This window comes from Heptranchias perlo, chromosome 22 (assembly GCF_035084215.1).
Source record: "Heptranchias perlo isolate sHepPer1 chromosome 22, sHepPer1.hap1, whole genome shotgun sequence".
Lineage (NCBI taxonomy): Eukaryota > Metazoa > Chordata > Chondrichthyes > Hexanchiformes > Hexanchidae > Heptranchias > Heptranchias perlo.
The window spans coordinates 18464276-18488434 of record NC_090346.1 but is presented as its reverse complement, the minus strand read 5'-3'; the positions used below and the strand labels follow the sequence as shown (position 1 = coordinate 18488434).

The 24159-nt window shown below is 43.0% G+C and overlaps 2 protein-coding genes across 2 annotated transcripts in view; one reads left to right on the top strand and one right to left on the bottom strand.

Moving 5' to 3' along the window:
- Positions 1 to 14420, bottom strand: part of flii (FLII actin remodeling protein) — a 68473-nt gene extending 54053 nt beyond the window's left edge. Inside the window, exons 1-5 of the mRNA XM_068003089.1 lie at positions 14318 to 14420; positions 8438 to 8548; positions 3134 to 3205; positions 2516 to 2596; positions 638 to 723 (exon numbers count right to left, since the gene is read on the bottom strand). Of these exons, the coding sequence (XP_067859190.1) occupies positions 638 to 723; positions 2516 to 2596; positions 3134 to 3205; positions 8438 to 8548; positions 14318 to 14380 (413 nt within the window). The 5' untranslated portion in view covers positions 14381 to 14420. The remainder of the gene's footprint in view (positions 1 to 637; positions 724 to 2515; positions 2597 to 3133; positions 3206 to 8437; positions 8549 to 14317) is intronic.
- A 285-nt stretch (positions 14421 to 14705) lies between these two features.
- Positions 14706 to 23466, top strand: LOC137340566 (mitochondrial dynamics protein MIEF1-like). Its single transcript, XM_068003088.1, has 4 exons — positions 14706 to 14802; positions 15771 to 15928; positions 16341 to 16506; positions 17067 to 23466. The coding sequence occupies exons 2-4, from the start codon at positions 15785 to 15787 to the stop codon at positions 18119 to 18121; spliced, it is 1365 nt and encodes a 454-aa protein (XP_067859189.1). The 5' UTR covers positions 14706 to 14802; positions 15771 to 15784; the 3' UTR covers positions 18122 to 23466.
- Positions 23467 to 24159: the final 693 nt, after the last annotated feature.

Sequence of the window (24159 nt, the reverse complement as noted above, 5' to 3'; positions counted from 1 at the left end):
TGGGACAAAGAGGAGAGAGAGAGAGAGAGTCTTGTTCAAACACACACACACACAAAAAAAAAAATCTAATCATAGCCAGCTAACAATCTGTATGTTAATTGATGATTCAATTGGTATATTGACCCACTCTGTCCTAGAAATCCATGATACAGGTTCGTATCTTCAGTTCTTCATACAGGGAGTGCCCAATCTTTGAGAAGAGGAAGGAAAAAAAAAATCACACACACTCACACCCCCTTCCTGCTGACTGAAAGCGGAGCAGTAGTGAGTGTCACTCACCTTCAGGGAATGGGAGAATACAGGCCAAACTATTGTTCTCTCCCACCTGTCATCTGTTAAAATCTCTGCTGCAGATCTGAAGACATAGTAACCCCTTATTACAACACCAACAAGGATACATTGCTGGATATGAAGCAGGCATTTGTCCAGCCTGACAGTTTCAGTTCTCACAAAATTTTGACTTAAATTTAATTTACTTTTTCAGATTCTGATTGCCCTGCTGTTCTCTGCTTTTATAATCGTTCCATATCGTTATTAATTGTTCCATAACTAAGACACAAAACCCGCACTAGTAAAAATGCAAACAGAGTTAAAAAAAGATGCCCACTACAAATGTGTATCATGAGACCCTGCCTACCTGTTATGGCTCAAATTAAGCACCAGCATGTTTTTAGCATTTTCCAGCTCCCGAGGGATCTCAGTCAGCTGATTATAACTGAGGTCCTGAAACACAAAATGTATATCAATTTAATTAAACAAAGTAACAAATATATTCTTAAAACAGCAGTTTGATCTTTCTTTAATCCCTTCTCAAAAACTGACAACTTTGGAGATTTGATTGGCTTGTGTTTTTGCAATGAACATATATTTTTCCAGTGTTTATATACACAGACCACATGTCCCAAACAATTACAGCAAGCTAAAGGGAAGAGAATTGCAGGGGGGGGGGGGGGGGGGGGGGGAAGGAAAGAGAACGACGAACTGTCCTGTCACTACATCACTAACATTCCCATTTAACAAATACTTTATTAGATAATTAAAGTGTACTGTAGATGCAGAATAATCATAGCGTCAATCGTTTCTCTAGCTTCACTCCTTGGATCCAATATTTAGTGTTATGGAAGTGGCACAGTAGGTTTGAATTCTACCAATTGCAGAGCTTCCAATCTCTCACCTCCTACCCTGGGGACATGATAAGCAGAGGACAGGTGCCCAGAGAGAAAGGAACAAAAGAATAATGAAGTAACTGGAGTTAACCCTGACCTCTAGTTTTCCAGTTCTAAATTGCAATCTGCTAGAGACCCAGAAGCAGATTACCCAATTTCCCAAACAGGGAAAATGTGCAAGAACCAAGAGGAAAAGGAGACCAGATCCTCAAAAGGTGAGGGATTCCTAGGATGGGGAGAAATACTTTTAAGTATTATCTATGTAACATTAATGGGTATACCCTCCTAGCAGGTCCAATTGGAGGGGGAAAACATTTAGATATATATAGCACCTTGTCACATTTCCCAGCAACATCCCAAAACACTTCATATACAATGAACTGCTCTAGAGCAGTTACTTTTATACAGGCATTAGTGATTTCCTCACTCTCCCCAGAGGGCAACCATCAGGAGCTTCCCTTCACACCTAGTTGCATAATCCAGCTCTAGTCTAGATGCTACCTGAGCTAGTACCAGCCAAGTGCATAAATAAAACACTTTTCTCCTCACCACTACAATCGATGCATATTCATGGGGGCTCTTACGGCAACTTTCACATAAATTTATTTAATACAACCAGCTGGGTCAGACAAATGCCTGAGTGTGCAACAGAAGGTTGATACTCCAATCAGAGAAAAGCAATTGAAAAATATGGCATTCAAATTATACTGCAGTTAATATACTAAATATAAAGCCCAGCTGGGTAAATGCACCACATGGTTGGTATTGAGTCTCAGACCAGGAAGGGTCCAAGCTCCTTCGACTGTGATGAATTAACTGATTAAGGTCAAAGCAGTGGTGGTGAGGTGCTGGAAAGTACATGTGTAGAAACATCAGGTGAGGAGATGGTCAAACTTGGCTGTGATGCCTGTTCACCCTCTCTCCCACAGTGGAATAGCCTGTCAATGTTCATTGTCTTGGTTCAAACAGAAGGAAGGCCACTTGACTCTCACCTCCCACAAAATCAAACCCACCATGAATCTGATAAGAAAAAATTAGGCAGGACTAGATGTTTCTGACACATTTATTAATAATATTCTATCACATTTGCAAAGCATGCTAAAGACATTAAGAAAGAATTGGTGCACCAACAATGTTCTAACGTTTTCTCTAAGTTGGTTATGTATCAATTATTCAGCAAATAAAAACTGAGCTTAGAATTCAAAGGCACTCCTGACTGCTACTCTAGGTTTTAATTTTTTTGCTAATGAACCTCACTGCACAAATCAGATGGTTATTTTATCTATGACAGATTTCCCCCACAGTACATACAATGAGCAGTCTGTAACAAACCCTTTCAGTCAACATACCAGCACAGAAAGATCATCCAACTGGAAAATGTCATCAGGAACACCAGAATTCTTCAGGTTATTAGCACGAGCAACAATGGCCTATAGAGAGCACAGAGTATATTACACACAATTTCTATTTCCAGATCATGTAGGGAAAACATTTTAAATTAGACATGAAAAACAGTACAACAAACACGCCAACATACTGCAAGCCTGGAGTTTCGGATATTTCACAGAATTAAGAGTCTACTTTCAAAGCAATTTGAATTCCACATCAGTTTCTTTCACACACTGTATAACATGTATGCCTCCTACATAATACCAATCATATATTAATAGCCATGAAACCTTAATTCTGTGAATTCAGAAGATGGGGCATGACAATCTGGTGATCCCCAGGATCAGATACTAAGTAAAAATGTGATATTGAGTCCATTGAAGAATAGGCATCAAAGAGTCTTGGAAATTAGGTTAGGGGCGGGAAGTGTGAAGGAGACACCAGACATTAAGGCACAATCCTCTCAAAAAGTTTGATTTTATTTTTAAAAATTATTTTACAGCTCATTAGCAGTAGAAATGTTGCAATAACAATTCCCATAGTCCTTTCTGGAATTCTCTGCTCTATTAATTACTCACCCGCAGACAAGGCAGGCTAGAGAGCTCTCCATGAAGTGTCGTCAGGCTGTTGTGACTTACTGACAAATGCTCCTGCAACAAAACCAAAAGCATTAGAGTTAGAGCAGAATAAATCATTTTATATGTTTTCCTTTAATTAATGTTACGTACAATTTATAAATTAATAGTGACACAGATGATGGACTGGTTTTGAAAACAGACTCTTTCCCTCATAAGGATCTGATTCCTGCTCTATAATTTATCTTAAACAGGATCACAAACTCTAAGCCCAAGTATCTAACTTGACTTTTCTAAAAGATAGGCAAAATGGAAGAGAGTGGGGGGTAGCCCTGATAATAAAGGATGGGATAAAGGCAGTAGTGAGAAAGGATCTTAGCTCAGAAAATCAGGATGTTGAATCAGTATGGGTGGAGCTAAGAAATAACAAGGGGCAGAAAACACTGGTGGGAGTAGTTTATAGGCCCCCGAAGAACATTAGTTATAGTGTTGGGCAGAGTATAAATCAGGAAATTAGAGGAGCATGTAACAAGGGTAATGCAATAATCATGGGAGACTTCAATCTTCATTCAGACTGGACAAACCAAATTGGCAAAAGTAGTTTGGAGGATGAGTTCATGGAATGCACCCGACACAGTTTCCAGAACGATATGTCGAAGAACCAACTAGGGAACTAGCTACTTTAGATCTAGTATTCTGTAATGAGATAGGATTAATTAGTAATCTTATAATAAAAGGTCCTCTGGGGATCATAATATGATAGAATTTCATATTGAGTTTGAGAGTGATGTTAGTTAAGTCCAAAACTAGGGTCTTAAATTTAAACAAGGCCAATTATGTAGATATGAGGGGCAAGTTGGCTAAGGTAGATTGGGAAATTAGATTAAAAGATATGGCAGTTGATAAGCAATTTAAAGCAGTTGATAAGCATTTAAAGAAATAATTCATAATTCCCAACGAATATACATACCCTTGAGGAGTAAAAACTCCACAGGAAGTGATCCAAACGTGGCTAACTAAAGGCTAAGGATAGTATTAGGTTAAAAGAAGAGGCTTACAATGTTGCCAAAAAGAGTAGTAAGCCTGAGGATTGGGAGGGTTTTAGAAATCATCAAAGAATAACTGAAAAATTGATAGAGGGAGAAAATTGAATACGAGAATAAACTAGCAAGAAATATAAAAACAGATTGTAAGAGCTTCTACAAGTATATAAAAAGGAAGAGATTAGCGAATGTAGGTGGGTTCCTTAGAGGCAGAGGCGGGAGAAACTATAATGGGGAATAAGGAAATATTTTATATCTGTCTTCATTGTAGAAGACACAAAAAACATACTGGAAATAATAAGGAACTATTTGGTCTAATGAGAGGGAGGAACTTGAAGTAATTAAGATTAGTAAAGAAAAAGTATTGGAAAAATTAATGGGTCTAAAAGCCGACAATTCCCCTGGACCTGATGGCCTACATCCTAAGGTTTTAAAAGAGGTGGCTGCAGAGGTAGTGGATGCATTGGTTTTGATCTTCCAAAATTCCCTAGATTTTAGAACGGTCCCTGTGGATTAGAAGGTAGCAAATGTAACCCCGGTATTTAAGGAAGGAGGGAAGAGAGAAAACAGGGAACTACAGGCCAGTTAGCCTGACATCAGTAGTAGGGAAAATGCTAGAATCTATTATTAAGGATGGAGTAACGGGACACTTCGAAATCTTAATATGATTAGGCAGAGTCAACACAGTTTTATGAAAGGGAAATTGTGTTTGACAAGTCTATTAAGAGTTTTTTTTGAGGGTGTAACTTGTAGGGTAGATAAGGGGGAACCAGTGGGTGTGGGATATTTGGATTTTCAAAAGGCATTCGATAAGGTGCCACACAAGAGGTTGTTACATAAGATTAGGACTCATGAGATTAGGGTGATAGAGGACTGGTTAATGGACAGAAAACAGAGAGTAGGAATAAACGGGTAATTTTCAGGTTCAGAGGTTGTAACAAGTGGGGTGCCACAGAGATTGGTGCTTAGACCTCAGCTATTTCCAATCTATATTAATAACTTAGATGAAGGGACCGAGTGTAATGTATCCAAGTTTGCTGACGATACAAAGGTAGTTGGGAAAGTAAGCTGTGAGACGGACACAAAGTCTGTAAGGGGATATAGACAGATTAAGTGAGTGGGCACGAAGGTGGCCGATAGAGTACAATGTGGGGAAATGTGAGGTTATTCACTTTGGTAGGAAAAAGAGAGAAAAACAGAATATTTTTTAAATGATAAGAAACTATTAAATGTTGGTGTCCACAAAAAGCAGGACAAATCCAATCCGGACAATTACCGCCCCATCAGCCTACTCTCAATCATCAGCAAAGTGATGGAAGGTGTCGTCGACAGTGCTATCAAGCGGCACTTACTCACCAATAACCTGCTCACCAATGCTCAGTTTGGGTTCCGCCAGGGCCACTCGGTTCCAGACCTCATTACAGCCTTGGTCCAAACATGGACAAAAGAGCTGAATTCCACAGGTGAGGTGAGTGTGACTACCCTTGACATCAAGGCAGCATTTGACCGAGTGTGGCATCAAGGAGCCCTAGTAAAATTGAAGTCAATGGGAATCAGGGGGAAAATTCTCCAGTGGCTGGAGTCACACCTAGCACAAAGGAAGATGGTAGTGGTTGTTGGAGGCCAATCATCTCAGCCCAAGGACATTGCTGCAGGAGTTCCTCAGGGCAGTGTCCTAGGCCCAACCATCTTCAGCTGCTTCATTAATGACCTTCCCTCCATCATGAGGTCAGAAATGGGAATGTTCGCTGATGATTGCACAGTGTTCAGTTCCATTCGCAACCCCTCAGATAATGAAGCAGTCCGAGCCCGCATGCAGCAAGACCTGGACAACATCCAGGCTTGGGCTCATAAGTGGCAAGTAACATTCGTGCCAGACAAGTGCCAAGCAATGACCATCTCCAACAAGAGAGAGTCTAACCACCTCCCCTTGACATTCAATGGCATTACCAATGCCAAATCCCCCACCATCAGCATCCTGGGGGTCACTATTGACCAGAAACTTAACTGGACCAACCATATAAATACTGTGGCTATAAGAGGTCAGAGGCTGGGTATTCTGCAGCGAGTGACTCACCTCCTGACTCCCCAAAGCCTTTCCACCATATACAAGGCACAAGTCAGGAGTGTGATGGAATACTCTCCACTTGCCTGGATGAGTGCAGCTCCAACAACATAAGAAGCTTGACACCATCCAGGACAAAGCAGCCCGCTTGATTGGCACCCCATCCACCACACTAAACATTCACTCCCTTCACCACCGGCGCACTGTGACTGCAGTGTGTACCATCCACAGGATGCACTGCAGCAACTCGCCAAGACTTCTTTGACAGCACCTCCCAAACCCACGATCTCTACCACCTAGAAGGACAAGAGCAGCAGGCACATGGGAACAACACCACCTGCACGTTCCCCTCCAAGTCACACACCACCCTGAATTGGAAATATATCGCCGTTCCTTCATTGTCGCTGGGTCAAAATCCTGGAACTCCCTTCCTAACAGCACTATGGGAGAACCTTCACCACACGGACTGCCGCGGTTCAAGGCTGTGGCTCACCACCACCTCCTCAAGGCCAATTAGGGATGGGCAATAAATGCTGGCCTCACCAACGACGCCCACATTCCATGAACAAATAAAACAAAGCACAAAGTTAACATGCAGGTGCAGCAAGCAATTAGGAAGGCAAATGGTATGTTGGCTTTCATTGCAAGGGGGTTGGAGTACAAGAGTAAGGAAGTCTTGCTGCAATTGTATAGGGCTTTGGTGAGACCACACCTGGAGTACTGTGTACAGATTTGGTCTCCTTACCTAAGGAAGGATATACTTGCCTTAGAGGCGGTGCAACGAAGGTTCACTTGATTGATTCCCAGGGATGAGAGGGTTGTCCTATGAGGAGAGGTTGAGTAGAATGGGCCTATACTCTCTGGAGTTTAGAAGAATGAGGGGCAATCTCATTGAAACATAGAAGATTCTAAGAGGGCTTGACAGGGTAGATGCTGAGAGGATGTTTCCCTTGGCTGGAGAGTCTAGAACTAGGGGACATAGTCTCAGGATAAAGGGTCAGAGACTAAGGATTGAGATGAGGAGAAATTTCTTCACAAAGGGGGCTGTGAATCTTTGGAATTCTCTACCCCAGAGTGCTGTGGATGCTCAGTCGTTGAGTATATACAAGACTGAGAGCGATAGATTTTTGGACACTAAGGGAATCAAGGGATATGGGGAAAATCGAGCAGGAAAGTGGAGTTATGTCGAAGGTCAGCCATAATCGTATTGAATGGCGGAGCAGGCTCGAGGAGCCATATGGCCTACTCCTGCTCTTATTTCTTATGTTCTAACAATGATTTTCTACCATGATGACTAATTAAAGCTAATTTGCTGCACAGATCAAGGGTCTAACGAATGGAACAATTTCCTCAAAGGCACCAGCACCTCCTGATGGAGGTGACTCTGGCTGAGGTTGACTTCCATGGGTGTTAGCAGCTTTCTCCACCCCATCCAGGTGGTCATCCTTCATGTATAAACCTAGACACTGAGAGTCAGCAGGCTACGAGACCATGAGAAGCATCGCACTGAGCTTGATCCTACCCCCAGACATGAACAGTTTCCAGCACAGTGGTCCGTCGATGGCGATCAGGAGCAGAAACCCTGGCTGATTTCCTCCCTCGTCCACTGAAGCCAATTGCAGTATGACAAAGTCTTTCTTTCCCTCCCTGCTACCCAGTTTAACATGGAACACTATTCTCTGCATTACACAGATTGGTACTCAATTGCAACCACCTCCCTTTCACCTGTAATCCCAAGCAGATATACTGCTCCATGTGCCTCTGGTCCTACATGCACTGCCTAACCAGCTGTGAGATGTTGACTGAGCTGGAATTCACTGCAATTCCCTCTCCTTTTCCAAAAACAGGTGTCAAGGGAATGGCATTAGGATACAAGGTTATCCCAGCTTCCTTACAGTATTTGAAAGGGCCCTATGAAAATTGAATTACCTGATAGATAGTTCATTTTGCCTGCCTGGTCTCCACTTGGGAACTACCTAATGTGACTTGATTGAAATCAGGAGCTCACTGTGTGGGGAAATCACAAGTGCACCCCACATTGCACCTATCCATGCAAAAGCAACATTGACCGTGGCCTTCAAAAGAAACCATTGCTTGGAACTGCGACCAAGGAATAAAATAACATCAGTAAAGAATGCTGGTACAAATTGTATTCAAATTACAAATCAAACAGAAAACATATCCAACTTGATGCTTTACCAGTTTCTGAAGAGAAGCTAGTTCCTCTGGTAAGTAGCACAATCCTGTCCGGTTCAGCTTCAGCCATCTCAAACTGGTCATGCATTTAACATGTTCAGGAAAATACCCACCCTTTGAAAGGGAAAAACGTGGTGCAAATTAGCAGTTAAAATGTACAGCACTGTAACAGATCTTTGTAAGACATCAACAGGCTTCACTCTCAAAATAGCTACGCTGTCACTTTAATAAACAGCATCTATTGGTTCAACTCGTGTTACACAATTAAGCAGGAAGATTTTAAGGAGTTAGGAAAGAGAGTAAGAAGCAGGACCTCGAAAGGTACTAATCTCTGGATTACTCCCAGTGCTACGCGCTAGTGAGTATAGAAATTGGAGGATAGAGCAGATGAATGCATGGCTGGAGAGATGGTGCAGGAGGGAGAGCTTTAGATTCCTGGGGCATTGGGACCAGTTCTGGGGAGGTGGGACCTGCGCAAGCTGGACGGGTTGCACCTCAACAAGGCCGGGACTAATATCCTCATGGGGAGGTTTGCTAGCACTGTTGGGGAGGATTTAAACTAGCTTGGCAGGGGGGATGGGAACCTGAATGTAGATTCAGATGGGACAGTATCAGAACTGGAGACAGAAGGCAGAAAATTAGTAAGTGACTTAGGAAGGCAGAGAAAACAAAGGTTAGAAAATAAACAGCAAGGGAGTTTGGCAGTGCTTAAAGGTATATACCTCAATGCAAGGAGTATAGTGAATAAGGCAGATGAGCTGAGGGCACAGATAGACACGTGGCAGTATGATATCTTAGCTATTGCAGAAACATGGCTTAAAGAAGGGCAGGAATGGCAGCTGAACGTTCCTGGTTACAGGGTTTACAGACGAGATAGAGAAGGGGATAAAAATGGAAGGGGGGTGGCAATTTTGGTTAAAGAAACAATTACAGGAGGGATGATATGTTAGAAGGATCATCAACTGATGCCATATGGGTTGAGCTAAGGAACAAAAAAGGGGCAGTCACACTACTGGGAGTGTACTATAGACCCCCATACAGTCAGAGGGAGATAGAAGAGTAAATATGTAGGCAAACTTCTGAGAAGTGCAAAAACAGCTGGGCAGTAATAGCAGGGGATTTCAACTACCCTAATATTAACTGGGACACAAACAGTGTTAAGGGTATAGAGGGTGCAAAATTCTTAAATTGCATTCAGGAGAACTTTTTTAAGCAGTACATAGCAAGCCCAACAAGAGAAGGGGCAGTTCTGGATTTAGTTTTAGGAATTGAGGCTGGGCAGGTGGAAGCAGTATCATTGGGAGAGCATTTTGGTGGTAGTGATCATAATTCAGTTAGTTTTAGCACAGTTATGGAAAAGGACAAAGATAGAACAGGAGTTAATGTTCTCAATTGGGGAAAGGCCAATTTTACGAAGCTAAGAAGTGATTTAGCAAAAGTGGACTGGAAACAGCTACTTGAAGGTAAATCAGTGTCTGAGTAGTGGGAGGCATTCAAGGGGAAGATTCAAGAGGCACAGAGTAAACATGTTACCACAAAGAAAAAGAGTAGGGCTGCCAAATCTAGAGCCCCCTAGATGTCAAGGAGCATACAGGGTAAGATAAGGCAGAAAAGGAAAGCTTACGTCAGACACCAAGAATGCAGTACTACAGAAAGCCTAGAGGAGTATGAAAAGTGCAGGGATGAAATTTAAAAGGAAATTAGGAAAGCAAAGAGAGGGCATGAAAAAATATTGGCAAGTAAAATCAAGGAAAACCCAAAGACATAAATACTTTAAGAGCAAGAGGATAACTAAGGGCCTATTAAAGGTAACCTACGTGTGGGGGCGGAAGATGTCGATATGGTTCGTAATGAATACTTTCCGTCTGTCTTCACAAAAGAGAGGGATGATGCAGACATTGTAGTTAAGGAGGAGGAGTGTGAAATATTGGATGGGACAAACTTAGTGAGAGAGGAAGTATTAAGGGGATTACCATCTTTGAAAGTAGCGAAATCACTAGGGCCGGATGAAATGTATCCCAGGCTGTTAAAAGAAGCAAGGGAGGAAATAGCTGAGGCTCTGACCATCATTTTCCAATCCTCACTGGATACATGCGTGGTGCCGGAGGATTGGAGGACTGCTAACGTTGTGCGGTTGTTTAAAAAGGGAGAGAGGGATAGACCAAGTAATTACAGGCCAGTCAGTCTAATCTCGGTGGTGGGCAAATTATTGAAATCAATTCTGAGGGACAGGATAAACCTTCACTTAGAAAGGCATGAAGCAATCAAGGACAGTCAGCATGGATTTGTTAAGGGAAGGTCACGTCTGACTAATTTGATTGAATTTTTTGAGGTGGTAACAAGGAGGGTCGATGAGGGTAGTGCATTTGATGTAGTCTACATGGATTTTAGCAAGAATTTTGACAAGGTGCCACATAGCAGACCAATTAAAAAAGTACAAGCCCATGGAATCCAAGGGAGACTGGCATGTTGGATCCAAAATTGAGACAGTGGCAGGAAACAAAGGGTAATGGTCGATGGGTGTTTTTGTGGCCGGAAGGCTGTTTCCAGTGGGGTTCCGCAGGGCTCAGTACTAGGTCCTTTGCTTTTTGTGATATATATTAATGATTTAGACTTAAATGTAGGGGGCATGATCAAGAAGTTTGCAGATGGTACAAAAATTGCCCATGCGGTTGATAGAGTGGAGGAAAGCTGTAGATTACAGTAAGATATCAATGGACCAGTCAGGTGTGCAGAAAAGTGGCAAATGGAATTCAATCCGGAGAAGTGTGAGGTAATGCATTTGGGAAGGGCAAATAAGGCAAGGGAGTACACAATAAATGGGAGGATACTGAAAGGTGTAGAGGAAGTGAGGGACCTTGGAGTGCATGTCCACAGATCCCTGAAGGTAGCAGGACAGGTAGATAAGGTGCTCAAGGAGGCATATGGAATCTTTTCCTTTATTAGCCATGGCACAGAATATAAGAGCAGGGAGGTTATCCTGGAACTGTATAAAACACTGGTTAGGCCACAGCTTGAGTACTGTGTACAGTTCTGGTCACCACATTACAGGAAGGATGTACTGGAGACAATGAGCCACCCAGCCTAATCTCACTTTCCAGCACTTGGTCCGCAGCCTTGTAAGTCACAGCACTTCAGGTGCACATCCAGGTACTGCCTTTCAGGCAGTGAATTCCAGACCCCCACCACCCTCTGGGTAAAAAATTACTAGAGGGGATACAGCGGAAATTTACAAGGGTGTTACCAAGACTGGAGAATTTTAGCTATGAGGAAAGATTGGATAGGCTGGGGTTGTTCTCTTTGGAACAGAGGAGACTGAGGGATGATTTAGTTGAGGTATACAAAATTATGAAGGGCCTAGATGGCATGCATAGGAACGACCTATTTCCCTTAGCAGAGAAGTCAATAACCAGGGGGATAGATTTAAAGTGATTGGTAGAAGAATTAGAGGGGAGCTCAGGAAAACATTTTTCACCTAGAGGGTGGTGGGGGTCTGGAATTCACTGCCTGAAAGGGTGGTAGAGGCAGAAACCCTCAACTCATTTAAAAAGTACTTGAATGTGTACCTGAAGTGCTGTGACCTACATGGCTGCGGACCAAGTGCTGGAAAGTGGGATTAGACTGGGTGGCTCATTGTCGGCCGGTGCGGATATGATGGGCCGAATGGCCTCCTTCTGTGCCGTAAATTTTCTATGATTCTAAGCTAAACGATAAGACTACACTTAGTTCTTATTACTGTCAAAAATCTCAAAGACCGTGTCCAAAAGAACTATGCTATGTGTTTTAAAATAAACTTTTTTTAAAAAATTACCAAAGAAGTAGTTCATAACATCATAGCCATCGTGCCTGTTTGAAAGAGTTATCCAATTAGTCCCTTTCCCCATGGCCCTGTAATTTTTTTCCCTTCAAATATTTATCCAATTCTCTCTTGAAAGTTACCATTGACTCTACTTCCACCACCCTTTCAGGTAATGCATTCTAGAGCATTAAAACGCACTGTGTAAAAAAAATTTTTTCCTCATGTCGCCTCTGGTTCTTTTGCCGATCACCTTAAATCTGTGTCTTCTGACCCTTCTGCCGCTGGAAACAGTTTCTCCTTATTTACTCTATCAAAACCGTTCATGATTTTGAACACCTTTATCAAATCTCCCTTTAGCCTTCTCTGTTCTAAGGAGAACAACCCCAGCATCTCCAGTCTCTCCACATAACTGAAATCCCTCATCCACGATACCATTCTCGTGAATTTCTTCTGCACCCTCTCTGAGGCCTTGACATCCTTCCTCCTAAAGTGTGGTGCCCAGGATTGAACAAGGAAGAGTTATAATGAAGGAAACAATGGTTAAATATTGGATCACTGAAAATATTATTTTACTATCCTAGTTTTTACAATTATTGAAGAGCATCCCCAGAAGATAAATGCTGCACTATTATATTTGCATGTTGATGAAACACATTCACTAGGCAATAGTAACACACTACATTACAGAAAATCGGAGTTTCATTGTCAGCACTGTTTTGTTACAAACAATTGTGATTTTGTACATTGTCTTTAACCTTCTAAGTGCTACAAATGAGCTTACCTATCTAGCCGTTGGTGGGCTCTGGGGTCCGCAAGTAAGTCTTTAGGGATTGAACACATTTTTATGCAAAAAGCATCAACTGTCAAAATCTGGGCCTTGATTGCTTAAAAATTGCCCCCCCCCCTCCCAAAAGAACTTGCTTCTACGTCTAAAGTAGGGAGAGCCAGAAGGCAAAGTAATTAAAGTGAAACTTTTATACTGAAGAAAATATCAAAAGAAAAAGGTTAGAAAGTATAGAGTAGAGCATTAGCAAGAGTGAGTAACATTAAAAAGTTAAAAATAATGAAGATGGAACAGAATAGATTGCAGAAAAAAAGTGACAGACATGTACAGGCAAGGTGTTCAGAATTGTGTTTTCAGCATTTAATTTGGATGTTTAAGATTAAACATTACAATCTGAATAATTTTACTTTTATAATACTAGTGTGTTTTTCCACATCACAGAATATGAGCAGCAAACAAACCAAACCATCTCAGTCTTAGGGTTAAAAACCTAACATTGTGAGAGCATCAGTATCAGTACAAATTTAATCTTAAATTCTTTCACCATCACGTCATCGCAAAAGTGTGCATGTTAACTGGTCTCTCCCAACCTCCACAAACTCAGTACACCCACAATACCACTACCCAATGAGCTCATAGTTACTCCCTCTTTACACAAAAATATGATAAATCAACAGGATATTCAAGTCACTGTTGTAATGTAGGAAGCACAGCAGCCAATTTGAATATAGCAAGGTCCCACAAATAGCCATGAGCTAAATGGCCAGATCATCTGCTTTTTAGTGATGTTCATTGAGGGAGAAACAACTTCGTACGACTAGAACTTCCTCTATTCATTACCATTATCTCACAAGCAAATTTTTAAAAAGGTGTAAAAAATTAACAGCTGTCAAGAATTAAACTATGGCTAATAACTCTGAAGAAATATAAAGATGCGAACTTTTGTGATTGCAAGTATTACTATCTTGATAATAATCAATTGAATAAGATAGTTTAATAAGCTTGCGAGGAAAGAGAATTCATAAAACATTGATTTAACATTAAATCTGGAATAAATAACATAAATTACAACAGTTACTGTACAAAAATACAGGGAATATATATAAATGCTTCAGATGAATATAAATTCCAAATTACTGAACTGCACAATCTCTCCCATAAACAGCCCAGGGCCCAGGCTGCTCGCCTCACTCATTGACTAGAGTAAGTGAACTATAAAACCCCGAGATTCAACTACTGATCTGGTTATAGTTCATTTCTACTCCGATCATTTTTACTTACAATGATGTAACTAACTTACTTTGAAATCATTTCCACTTAAGTCCACACCTCTAATGAAGGGCAAGACTCCAGTGGCAGCCATGTTAGTGGTGACAGTTAGCCGCAGGACGATATGCGAATCAACAGCTGCCTCAACCTACCATAGCCCGTCCCGCCCTTCCTCCCACTCTTCATTGGTGGGTATATGTAATTTGGGCGGGCACTTACTGATATTACGAATTATTATTGGTTCAAATTGTCGTCAATCAAGTTAACGGCATTGTCATCAGGTTAGGTTGCGACCCTCCTCTCGCCTCCGGCTGTAATGACACTGCCTCGCCCCTCCATTGGTAGGCTTTACGTAAGGATAACGTGCGTAAGGGCAAAGACCTCGGTGACTGGCCAGCCTAGCTGTCAGTCACAGTTTGTGGGCGGAATGTGCGGCCGAGGGTTGCTGTGGAGATAGTTTTTCCTCCAAGAACGGGCAAAGAAGGAGAATGATAAAGGACGGCCAACACCACTGAGGTAAAACACCAAGAGCTTGGGTATATTAGCGTTGAAGCTATCTGTTTGTAATCATTTAACCTGATAGGCCCGGCGGTCGGCTGAAGGTCGCTGAATAATTGACAGCTGTTGTTCCCGGTCTCGCCTGTCAATCATCCCAAGTTCAAACAAATAATTGCAAAACGTACGTTATACACATAAAAAAGCAAAATTTAAACGTGTTCTGAATTTTATTATTAATTTATAGCATTGATTATTCTAGCTTATATTGATTATTCTCATTTATAGTATTGCAAAAGAATGTTGTAGATCAAACACCAGTTGATGCTAGCTCAGTTGTTAATTTAAAGAGAGAAAAGGCCCAGGGTCGTCAATCTTTCCCCATACGTCATTCTCTTAGATTGTGGGATCAACCGTGCATTCCTTCTCTGTACCCCAAAAACCGAATATCCTTCTGTACCCCCTTAAATAACTGAATACCCTTCTCTGTGCCCCTCCACTAACTGAATACCCTTCTCAGTACCCCCTCCAGTAACTGAATATCTATCCTCTTTGAAAACAGGGGCTGGGCAGCAAATTGTACATTTGGCCTCCGTGCCCTTCAACTTAAAAAAAAATCAGCCAGGGTTTCTGTTCCCGATTGCTATCCATTGACTCCTGGCGCAGGGTGTGAACATCAATGCAGCCCCTTTGGAACAACTCCCACCCACAAGCCAACAGTGACTGCACTTCACAGTAATGGGTTCACACTCTTCACACTGGGTTCTGAATGCCTTTATTAATATGTGTCTGCTCGTCAGGTTAGGACAGGATCAGGCATCGGTGTGGTGCCTCCCGCAGTCAAGTAGCCTATCAACATTCTTTGTCTCAGCTCACTCATGAAGTGAGGACTCCTGGTGCCTGATCCGTCTATTGGGATGGGAACTGAGGAAAAATATTGTTTATGGTTTAAAATGTATTGTAATTTTTTGCATGTTTACTTTTATCAGAGTGCTGTTTCAGGATGGCCGGTATTGTGCAAGGAAACAGAAAGCGGAGGGACATTGGACTGGGAGATGTCATCGATTTCCTCCTGGCAAATGCACGGCTGGTGCTGGGTGTCGGGGGAGCTGCTGTACTGGCCATTGCCACAGTAGCGGTTAAAAGGGTGAGTTGGCGCTGCTGGGATTGTTGATTGGGTTTCGTGTTGTATTGCGGCTGTTCAGCCTGCACAGAATTTACAAACTCCAGAAATTCAATGTGCGTCAGCAGCAATGTGACTGCAGCTGTAGTGAGTTTATGTTTGAAGGGGATGGATGGCCGGCGGATCACCAGGCAGCAGTAGGACATGGGTTCAGTCTCAGCCACACTGTTGTGGGGAGGTCAGTGTGGCTGCTCCATTTGTCCTTTATGGCCTTGACCTGGGGGGTTGGGTGGGGCGGAATTCAGTCAGGAACCTGGCTGCTCTGCAGTGACTCCTGTCGGACCGTGCGGATTGAGGTCTGTTAAATTATTAATGGCTGAGTTTTTACCTGGAATACTTCAAAAGAAACCTGTTGAGATCCTCTGTATTTGTGCAGATGTTTGACAAGGCCAGTGATCCACCAGACAACTCCCTGGACAAGCCAGACATGCAGCCAGTAAAGAAAGAATCCCACTGGATTGATGCATCCCCAAAATTGCTGAATAGAGAGATCAGCGAATCCCTGCACAGAATGACAAGTGCAAAGTCCAACCATAAATCAGGTAAAGCTGTGCTCCTTAGATTGTGATTCTCAGCATTGTGTGTCCAGCCAGTGGATCAGTCACATCCTGTCCCCAACCTCAGGGACTGCACTGTCAATTAGCTCTCCCCTCACTGTGCAAGCATTGAAAATGTTCTTTAGAAATCAAATCAATTGCAATAAACATTTGGATTGTGTTCAACAAAAGCTGTGAGTGTAAAGACACTGAGCCATGTTTAAACCGGGAAGATACCAGGTTTGATCCACGGAACTAGAAATTTCCCTCTACAACAGGGAGTGCTTTTCGAGGATCTGTTTAATCCACATTGTTAGGACAGTGTAGAGGGAGCTTTACTCTGTAACTAACCCGTGCTGTACCTGCCCTGGGAGTGTTTGATGGGATAGTGTAGAGGGAGCTTTACTCTGTATCTAACCCGTGCTTTTGCTGCCCCTGGGTGTATAAGTTCTGCTTCAAAGAAACGACATTCCTCATCTTGATGAGCATAAAATTCACAAACAAGTTCAATCTTTTTTTAATGCTCTCCAGTTAACTTCTATGAATACTTTGATTTTATTTTCTAGGGGATTGCCAATATATTTTAATGGAGAGCACGGTACCTGAGAGCAATAAAGCTAACCTCTGCGTCACTCTGCAGGAGAAGCTTTTAGCCTATTACACACACCGATCCATCCCCCCTGCAGAGCTAAGCCAAGCCAAGCAGTGCGCAATGGACATTTGCGCTGAGCTGCAGAAATTCCTTCGCAGTAAACACCCAGACATGCCCGTGGGAGACATGCAACTCAGCGGGAGTCTGTACAACGAGCTCCAAATGGTGGCCCCTGACCACGTTTGCCTGATGATGCCACTGCTGCTCGAGGACAAACTGTGGACGCTCGTCGCAGGGGAGGAAACCATATTGAATGTTCCTGAGCTGAGGATGGTCCGGAGAGATAACATGGAGTATTTCCCCCGGGGTATCAGTTATTGGGATCGATTTATTGTGGGAACATATCTGTCATCAAAATTAATCGTCGAGTTGTTCCATAAGACGGTGATGGAGAGCATGAATTGGCCGGTGATTGGTACTTTACTGGACTGCATCATTCGGCCTGCGGTTTCCTCCGACATCCTGCAGTTGGCGGTTCAGCACGATGGGGAGAAACTCTTGTGTATCGATATCCTTCCCATGATTAAAATGGAGGAGACCGTACTCATTTTCAAACCTCAAATAAGGGGAAATTTTGTAAATACATGGCAGCAGAGTTTCTGGGCTGCTGAGACTAGCAGGTTGCGATCCTTGGACCGCAACGACCTGGGTTTCAGATTCTGCTGCTTGAAGGTGCTGAAAGCTGTCTGTAGGGACCAGCCTTCACTGAGGAAGCTGACGGGCAGCCAGCTGACCAACGTAATCCTGCACCTGAGTGAAGTGGAAAAGGACTGGTCCAAGGAGGTACTGGCTGAGCGGTTCCTGCAAATACTGACACTGTTGATCGATTACTTGGAGCAGGGCAGTCTACCCGCCTACTTTAACAGCAAGGTGAATCTGTTGGCCGATCTATCGGAGGAGGAAGTCGATGGGATTGGTTACACACTGTACTGCGCCGTATCACACTCAGACATTTTGTTCCATCAGTAACTGAGGGGAGTGCAGTGTGGCCAGTCATCTTTTGTACAGTACCTTCAAATTTGTGTTTAAAAAAAACCTACCGAATTGGGAGTGCTGATCTTTAAATTGTAGTTGATTGGTTTAAAAGAAGCACACCAGTGATCTCTGATACCAGTCCCTGGTCATCTATCGGATATTAGCCACTGCCCTCAATTCCTCACCCAAAGGGCTGCACTTTATCTGTGAGTCTACAGTGTATGTCAGCAGGTTGTATATCTTGAGAGGCCGATCCTGGCCTCATAAGATGCCTGCAAACCTACTCTTGCCAGCTCTGGGTCACTGGACAGCAATCAGTCCGAGATACTGAGGCCAATTATTGATCAGCTAACTCAGCATGGACTAGAAATCCAATCTGGGATCTTTCTGGTCTACGTGGCTGTTTATTTTTTTTTTTAAAAAGATTTCACTTTTTCATCTGATCAGCAAGTTATCTCATTGTGAAAGTTCCTACGTGTTGCTTCAGTGCAAACTGATGCTACAGCCAGAGAGGTTTTGACTAGTGACAGTTTTAGGCACTCGTCAGGAGAAAAAGTTCCTGATTATAAGAGAAGTTTACATTGGCTTGGTAGTGTGAAAAATGTCAGCATGTCTTCACCAATCAGGATCCACGGCCACAGGGGCCCTACACAGAGGAAGCCCGTCAGAGTTCTGAAAAGTAAGATCATGCTGAGCTAGGGTTGGATTAACCTGGACAATCCGGGACAGGACCACGATCCTGGGCAGCTTAAGGGCCACTCCCAATACATTGCAGCACAGTAAGATGGAAATTGTGACTCCCACACAGTCAGCTCCTGACTTTAAATGTCCCTTCCTGGCCAGGTGTCCAGTGGAGATTGGACGCTCCCAGAGATGGGGAAACTGCTGGGCCTGGGCCCTGCAGTGAGCTTGAACCCTAGGCCTGGGCCTGGACCCTGCGGTGAAATCAAACCCTAGGCCTGGGCCCTGCAGTGAGCTTGTCCCCTTTCTGACAGCAAAAGGCAAGAGTGTTAAATCCCAGCTTGTGAATGGAGGCCTAGTGACTGGAGGAGCAGCGGCTGAACCTAAGAGATGCGGGGGGAAGTGAGCTGTGGTGTCCTCAGCCTGTCTTGAATACTGCTGTTCATTAAAAGTAGGCACCCAATGCAGTTTAAATGTTTGTGAGATGACCTACCGGTTGAAGGAATTTCATGCACATTAGTGTAAATGTTAAATCATAACTTGAATAGCTCGCTGTTGATTTCTATGAGTTGCCGTGAGCTTCCTGAAAAGCTTTTATTTGAAAAAAATTCCCACAGGAGATAATTCAATATCCTTCATCTGATATACCTGCAAGTTACAGTAATTTTAAATGCTTAACATGAAAAGTAAAAATAAAGCAGGGGTGAATTATCAGAACTAATGCAGAATGATGCAGATCTCTCACATGGCTAATCCTGTAAACTGGATCTGTGACTGGTCAGCTTTTGAGGTGCTTCCATTTCAAGATGGTTGCTGCTCTTTGTAGGCCCTACGACACGCTGTGACTAACGTCTCAAATTAAAAATAGGCATGCTGAGGACAGGCTCAAGTGTTTTATTCCAGATCATGATGTAAGTTTGCTCTGGTGCTTGAAGATTTCACTGGTCATGTTTTTATAAGTCCTTTCTTTTGCCCCCTTCTCTCCTATGGTTCATTCCCAGCCCATGATGGACAGACAAACAGGCCCCCAGGATAGTTGTAGGCAATTTAACCACAGGAGCATCAGTCACACCTAATATGATATCCACTTTCCACCCTGTCACCAGCTCGAGAGGAAAAACCTTGGCTGACAGACTTCCTACCCCATCACCTACAGGCTCGAATGCATCTACACAGGCTGTAACTTTCTACAAAGTAGCAACAAAATGTCGATATAAACATTAAGACTTTCTAATATTTTACCAGCCTATCCTGCTATTTAAAGTTGAACATACAACCCCCAATAGAACAGAAGGTGTTACTGTAACTAGTAACTTCTACTTGTAACCTGTCGGTTTTAACTATGGAAAACACGCAGTTACTTTGGTGTCAGCCATGGCTCAGTGGTAGCACTCTTATTTCCTGAGTCAGAAGGTTGTGGGTTCAAGTCTTGAGATCTGTGCACATAATCTAGGCTGACTCTCTAGTACTGAGGGAGTGCTGCACTGTCAGAGGTGACATCTTTCAGATAAACCAAGGCCCTGTCTGCCCCCTCAGGAATTTAAAATATCTCATGGCACTACTTTGAAAAGCAGGGGAGTTCTCCTTGCTGTCCCGGTCAATATTTATCTCTCAACCAACATCACTAAAACAGATGATCTGGTCATTATTACATTGCTGTTTGTGGGACCGTGCTGTGCTCAAATTGGCTGTTGTTTTTCCTACATTACAACAGTGACTGCACCTCAAAGTGCTTCATTGGCTGTGAAGCGCTTTGGGACGTCGAGGTTGTGAAAGTCCTTCTTTCTTTCCCCTTCACCTGTATCTCCACCTTGAGAACTGCTGCAGATTAAGAGGTTAGTGTATTGCAGGCTCCATACATTGAGCCCAGGTGGACTTGCAGTGGTTCCTCTTCACTGCTGCAGAATGCAGATCTGTGTGTTAGGCCTGTTTCAAAACTACAGGGAAGTAGAGCTTGAATTCCCAAGCGATTATGCCCCAGTTCAGCAGAGGGGCTTCTACGCTCTTGCTTTAGAGTTGATTCCTCGCCTAATATCCCAATCTAACTTCCCTGCTTTTTGACCCTTCACCAACCCCAGTCTATATTTTAACTGGGCACAACGCTGTTCAGAGTTTTAATCAGCTGTAATGAGTCACTTTTATGGAATAAATCAAATTGCGTGTTTGGTGTGTGGGATTCCAGGATTTTCACTGGTGTTTTGGCAATCTCATTCCCCACTGCTGTTACTCCTCATTAAATCCAAGTAGCCGTTTCTGTCATTTTCTCCCCTGCTATTTCTGCTCTAATGAATGCAGCTGGTGTTATTTAACACTGAATTCAACAGTTCATCCCCACTCCCCAAATCGATGGGGTCCTGAATGTCAGCTAAAGCCAACAAAACAATCTTTAATTAAAAATTGGCTGGTTGCAAATGGACATCTGAAAAGTACTGCAGTTCTTAAGGGGTTAATATCTATATACTGTTATTACACAATGCATGGAGACCGCTAAGAACATAAGAAATAGGAGTAGGCCAATCGGCCCCTCGAGCCTGCTCCGCCATTCAATAAGATCATGGCTGATCTGATCCTAACCTCAAATCTAAAGAACACAAGAAGTAGGAGCAGGACCCGGCCACTCAGCCACTGGGCCCGCTCCACCACCCACAGGGCCTTGACCGATCCGAACTCAGCTTCATATCCAATTTCCTGCCCCCTAATTTCCTTTACTTCTAGGAAACTGTCTATTTCTGTTTTAAAATTTATTTAATGATGTAGCTTCCTGGGGCAGCAAATTCCACAGACCTACTACCCTCTGAGTTACCCTTGTAGTGTTTCGATTGTGTATTCTCTCATTTTCTTCTACCTGTGGTAATTTTATGTATTTAAACCAGAATTTTAGAACTTTAAAATACACATACAATGCAGGTTTAGTCTAGTCAGGACCTCATTTAAAAGATGATTGTTCCCAGCAATGAGCAGGAGAGGGTTCCTAATTCTGATCACTATCCAGGGTCCCCTGCTGTAAACTGCAAGCGTGGACACTGGGTGAGGGCACAATCAGCTTCAAAAAAGAACCTGGGGGGTGATAAGGAGAAATTTTTTCATGCAGCGATTTATGATCTGGACTGCGCTGCCTGAAAGGATGATGGAACCGGATTCAATAGTAAGTTTCAAAAGGGAATTGGATAAATACTTAAAGAAAAAAAATTGCAGGGCTATGGGAGAAAAGAGCTGTGGAATGGGACTAATTGGATAGCTCTTTCACAGAGCCAGCACGATGGGCGGGATGGGTCTCCTTCTGTTGTGCATAGCCTGCACAATCAAATAGCTGCTAAAAACACTCACTGTCCAGGTTCACACTGGGCCTGGTAATAGAGGATCCTGCAGAATCACAGATCAGCTTGTGTCTGCACAGGGAATTCTAATTCCATCCTTTGTGTTTAAAAGAGAGTGCTGATGATGGTACTGAAGACAGCAGGTTCGACGAGTATGGGGAGCAGTGTTATTAACAGCCATAGACATTAAGTTGAGGGTAATTCAGCATTACTCACACTGTCCAGCTCAAGAACTTTTACAACTCTGCTCCCAAAGTCATCCACAGGACACTTATTCTTCCCTGCACACCAAGTTTTTGCCCTCCTGAAGGCGTATTCATGTGAGGGTATGGTTCTGCGACACTGGATCCTCCTGTACTTTGCCTAAATCACCATTGTTTACGTAAGCTGAGAAAACGAGAGTGGAATTCAACCTTAGAGATATCACAGCCAAATTCTGTCATCACCCACTATCGCCTCACGGCCACTTTCCAACAGCCGTCACTGGATAGTGACCAGCAGCAAATTTTGCCACTCTCTAGCCCAGGGCCAAAGTCCAGTTGTAGCACCCATACGTGGTGTTAACAAGTCTTCCACTCTACCCTGACGGTGCTAGTATAACACACATCAGTAAGCTGCAGCAGAGATAAACGAGGACGCCTTTGCATTTTTAACTGTTGCTGCTACTTCAGGTGGGGAGGGGGAGGAGGCTGTGGACTCCCAAATTACAACTTTATAATAAATACTCCCTAACTCTAAAAATAAGTTGTTTTCTCCAGGGCTGTAGTGGATGTTTTGTTTATTGTCTATGCTAGATGGAGGAGGGTGTGTTTTTTTTTTAAGAACTAACACTATGATTGCACTGTAGCCACAGAAATTCTTTAAAAAGCCAGTTAATTAATCCTGAGTACTCAGGACCTGCAATAAAACAAACATACATATTGCACAAAGTAACCACCCCTGGACAAACAATTAAACTGAGTGACCTGAGATTTATAATAATTAAACTTTTTGGGTTTAAAGACACAGGTCCACCTTAGTAGCAGAATAATAGGTACATTACATGATATAACACACCTGTCCTTATAAAACAGCATATTATGGATTAACCGTGAGCAATGCCAGGGAAGATATGCTAGTTTACTGATAAACAATCCCTACAAAGTAACTGTTCTTTGAGAAACCCTACAGAGGACAGAATGGCCACAGCCAATTACACAAATGAAGTCCAGATGTGACTAAAGTTTTGAACAGAAACCACTATTTAAATGTCCCACAGTAACAGCACTTTGATTTGTCTGTTCAATTTGAATGCACAACTAATATGAATCACTGATCAATAAACTATAACTGATCAAAGTCTGTTTGGTCTCTGTGGTGCAGATCTTTCTAAATTTGTTCTTGAGATGTGCGCGTCACTGGCAAGGCCGACATTTATTGCCCATCCCTAGTTGCCGAGAAGGTTGTGGTGGGCCGCCTTCTTGAACCAACTCAGTCCATGCTGTTATGTAGGGAATTCCAGGACATTGACGCAGCAAGATGATACAAGTCTGTCAGGATGGTGTTCCCTTGATATTGGTGCTCTTGTCCTTTTCAGTGATAGAGGTTTCAGGGCGGGGAGGAGCTGTCAGAGTGGTTTCCTCCTGCAACAACCTCAGGGCAATCCTCTCAGGAGTTTAGTTAACTTATCAATCTCAGCATAAACTGAGATAATCCATGTACTCACTAGTGCATTTGGCAGTGGTGATAACACAGGTAGTGATGGAATGAGACCGAATGGTTTGAGGGCCAAGTGTGTCTCAATGGCACCTCACACATGGTATCAATAGCTAGAACAGATCTTGGCCAGTTCAGAAGTCATGTAGACATCTCTGCTATCACAACTAGCTAGCAGTTGACCTCATTGGGTGTCTACATCCCTACAACCAACAACAACTTGCATTTATATTAAGACAGGTGACCAAAAGTTTGGTCAAACCCTCACAGATCCAATTCTTGCCTCTTGTGCATCCCCAATTTTAATCACTCCACCATTGACGGCTATGCTTTCAGCCG

Coding starts and splice junctions, on each gene's coding strand:
- LOC137340566 (XM_068003088.1), top strand. CDS start 15,785: ATGGCCGGTATTGTGCAAGGAAACAGAAAGCGGAGGGACATTGGACTG. Junction 15,929..16,340: donor CCACAGTAGCGGTTAAAAGG/GTGAGTTGGCGC, acceptor GTATTTGTGCAG/ATGTTTGACAAGGCCAGTGA. Junction 16,507..17,066: donor AAAGTCCAACCATAAATCAG/GTAAAGCTGTGC, acceptor TTTATTTTCTAG/GGGATTGCCAATATATTTTA.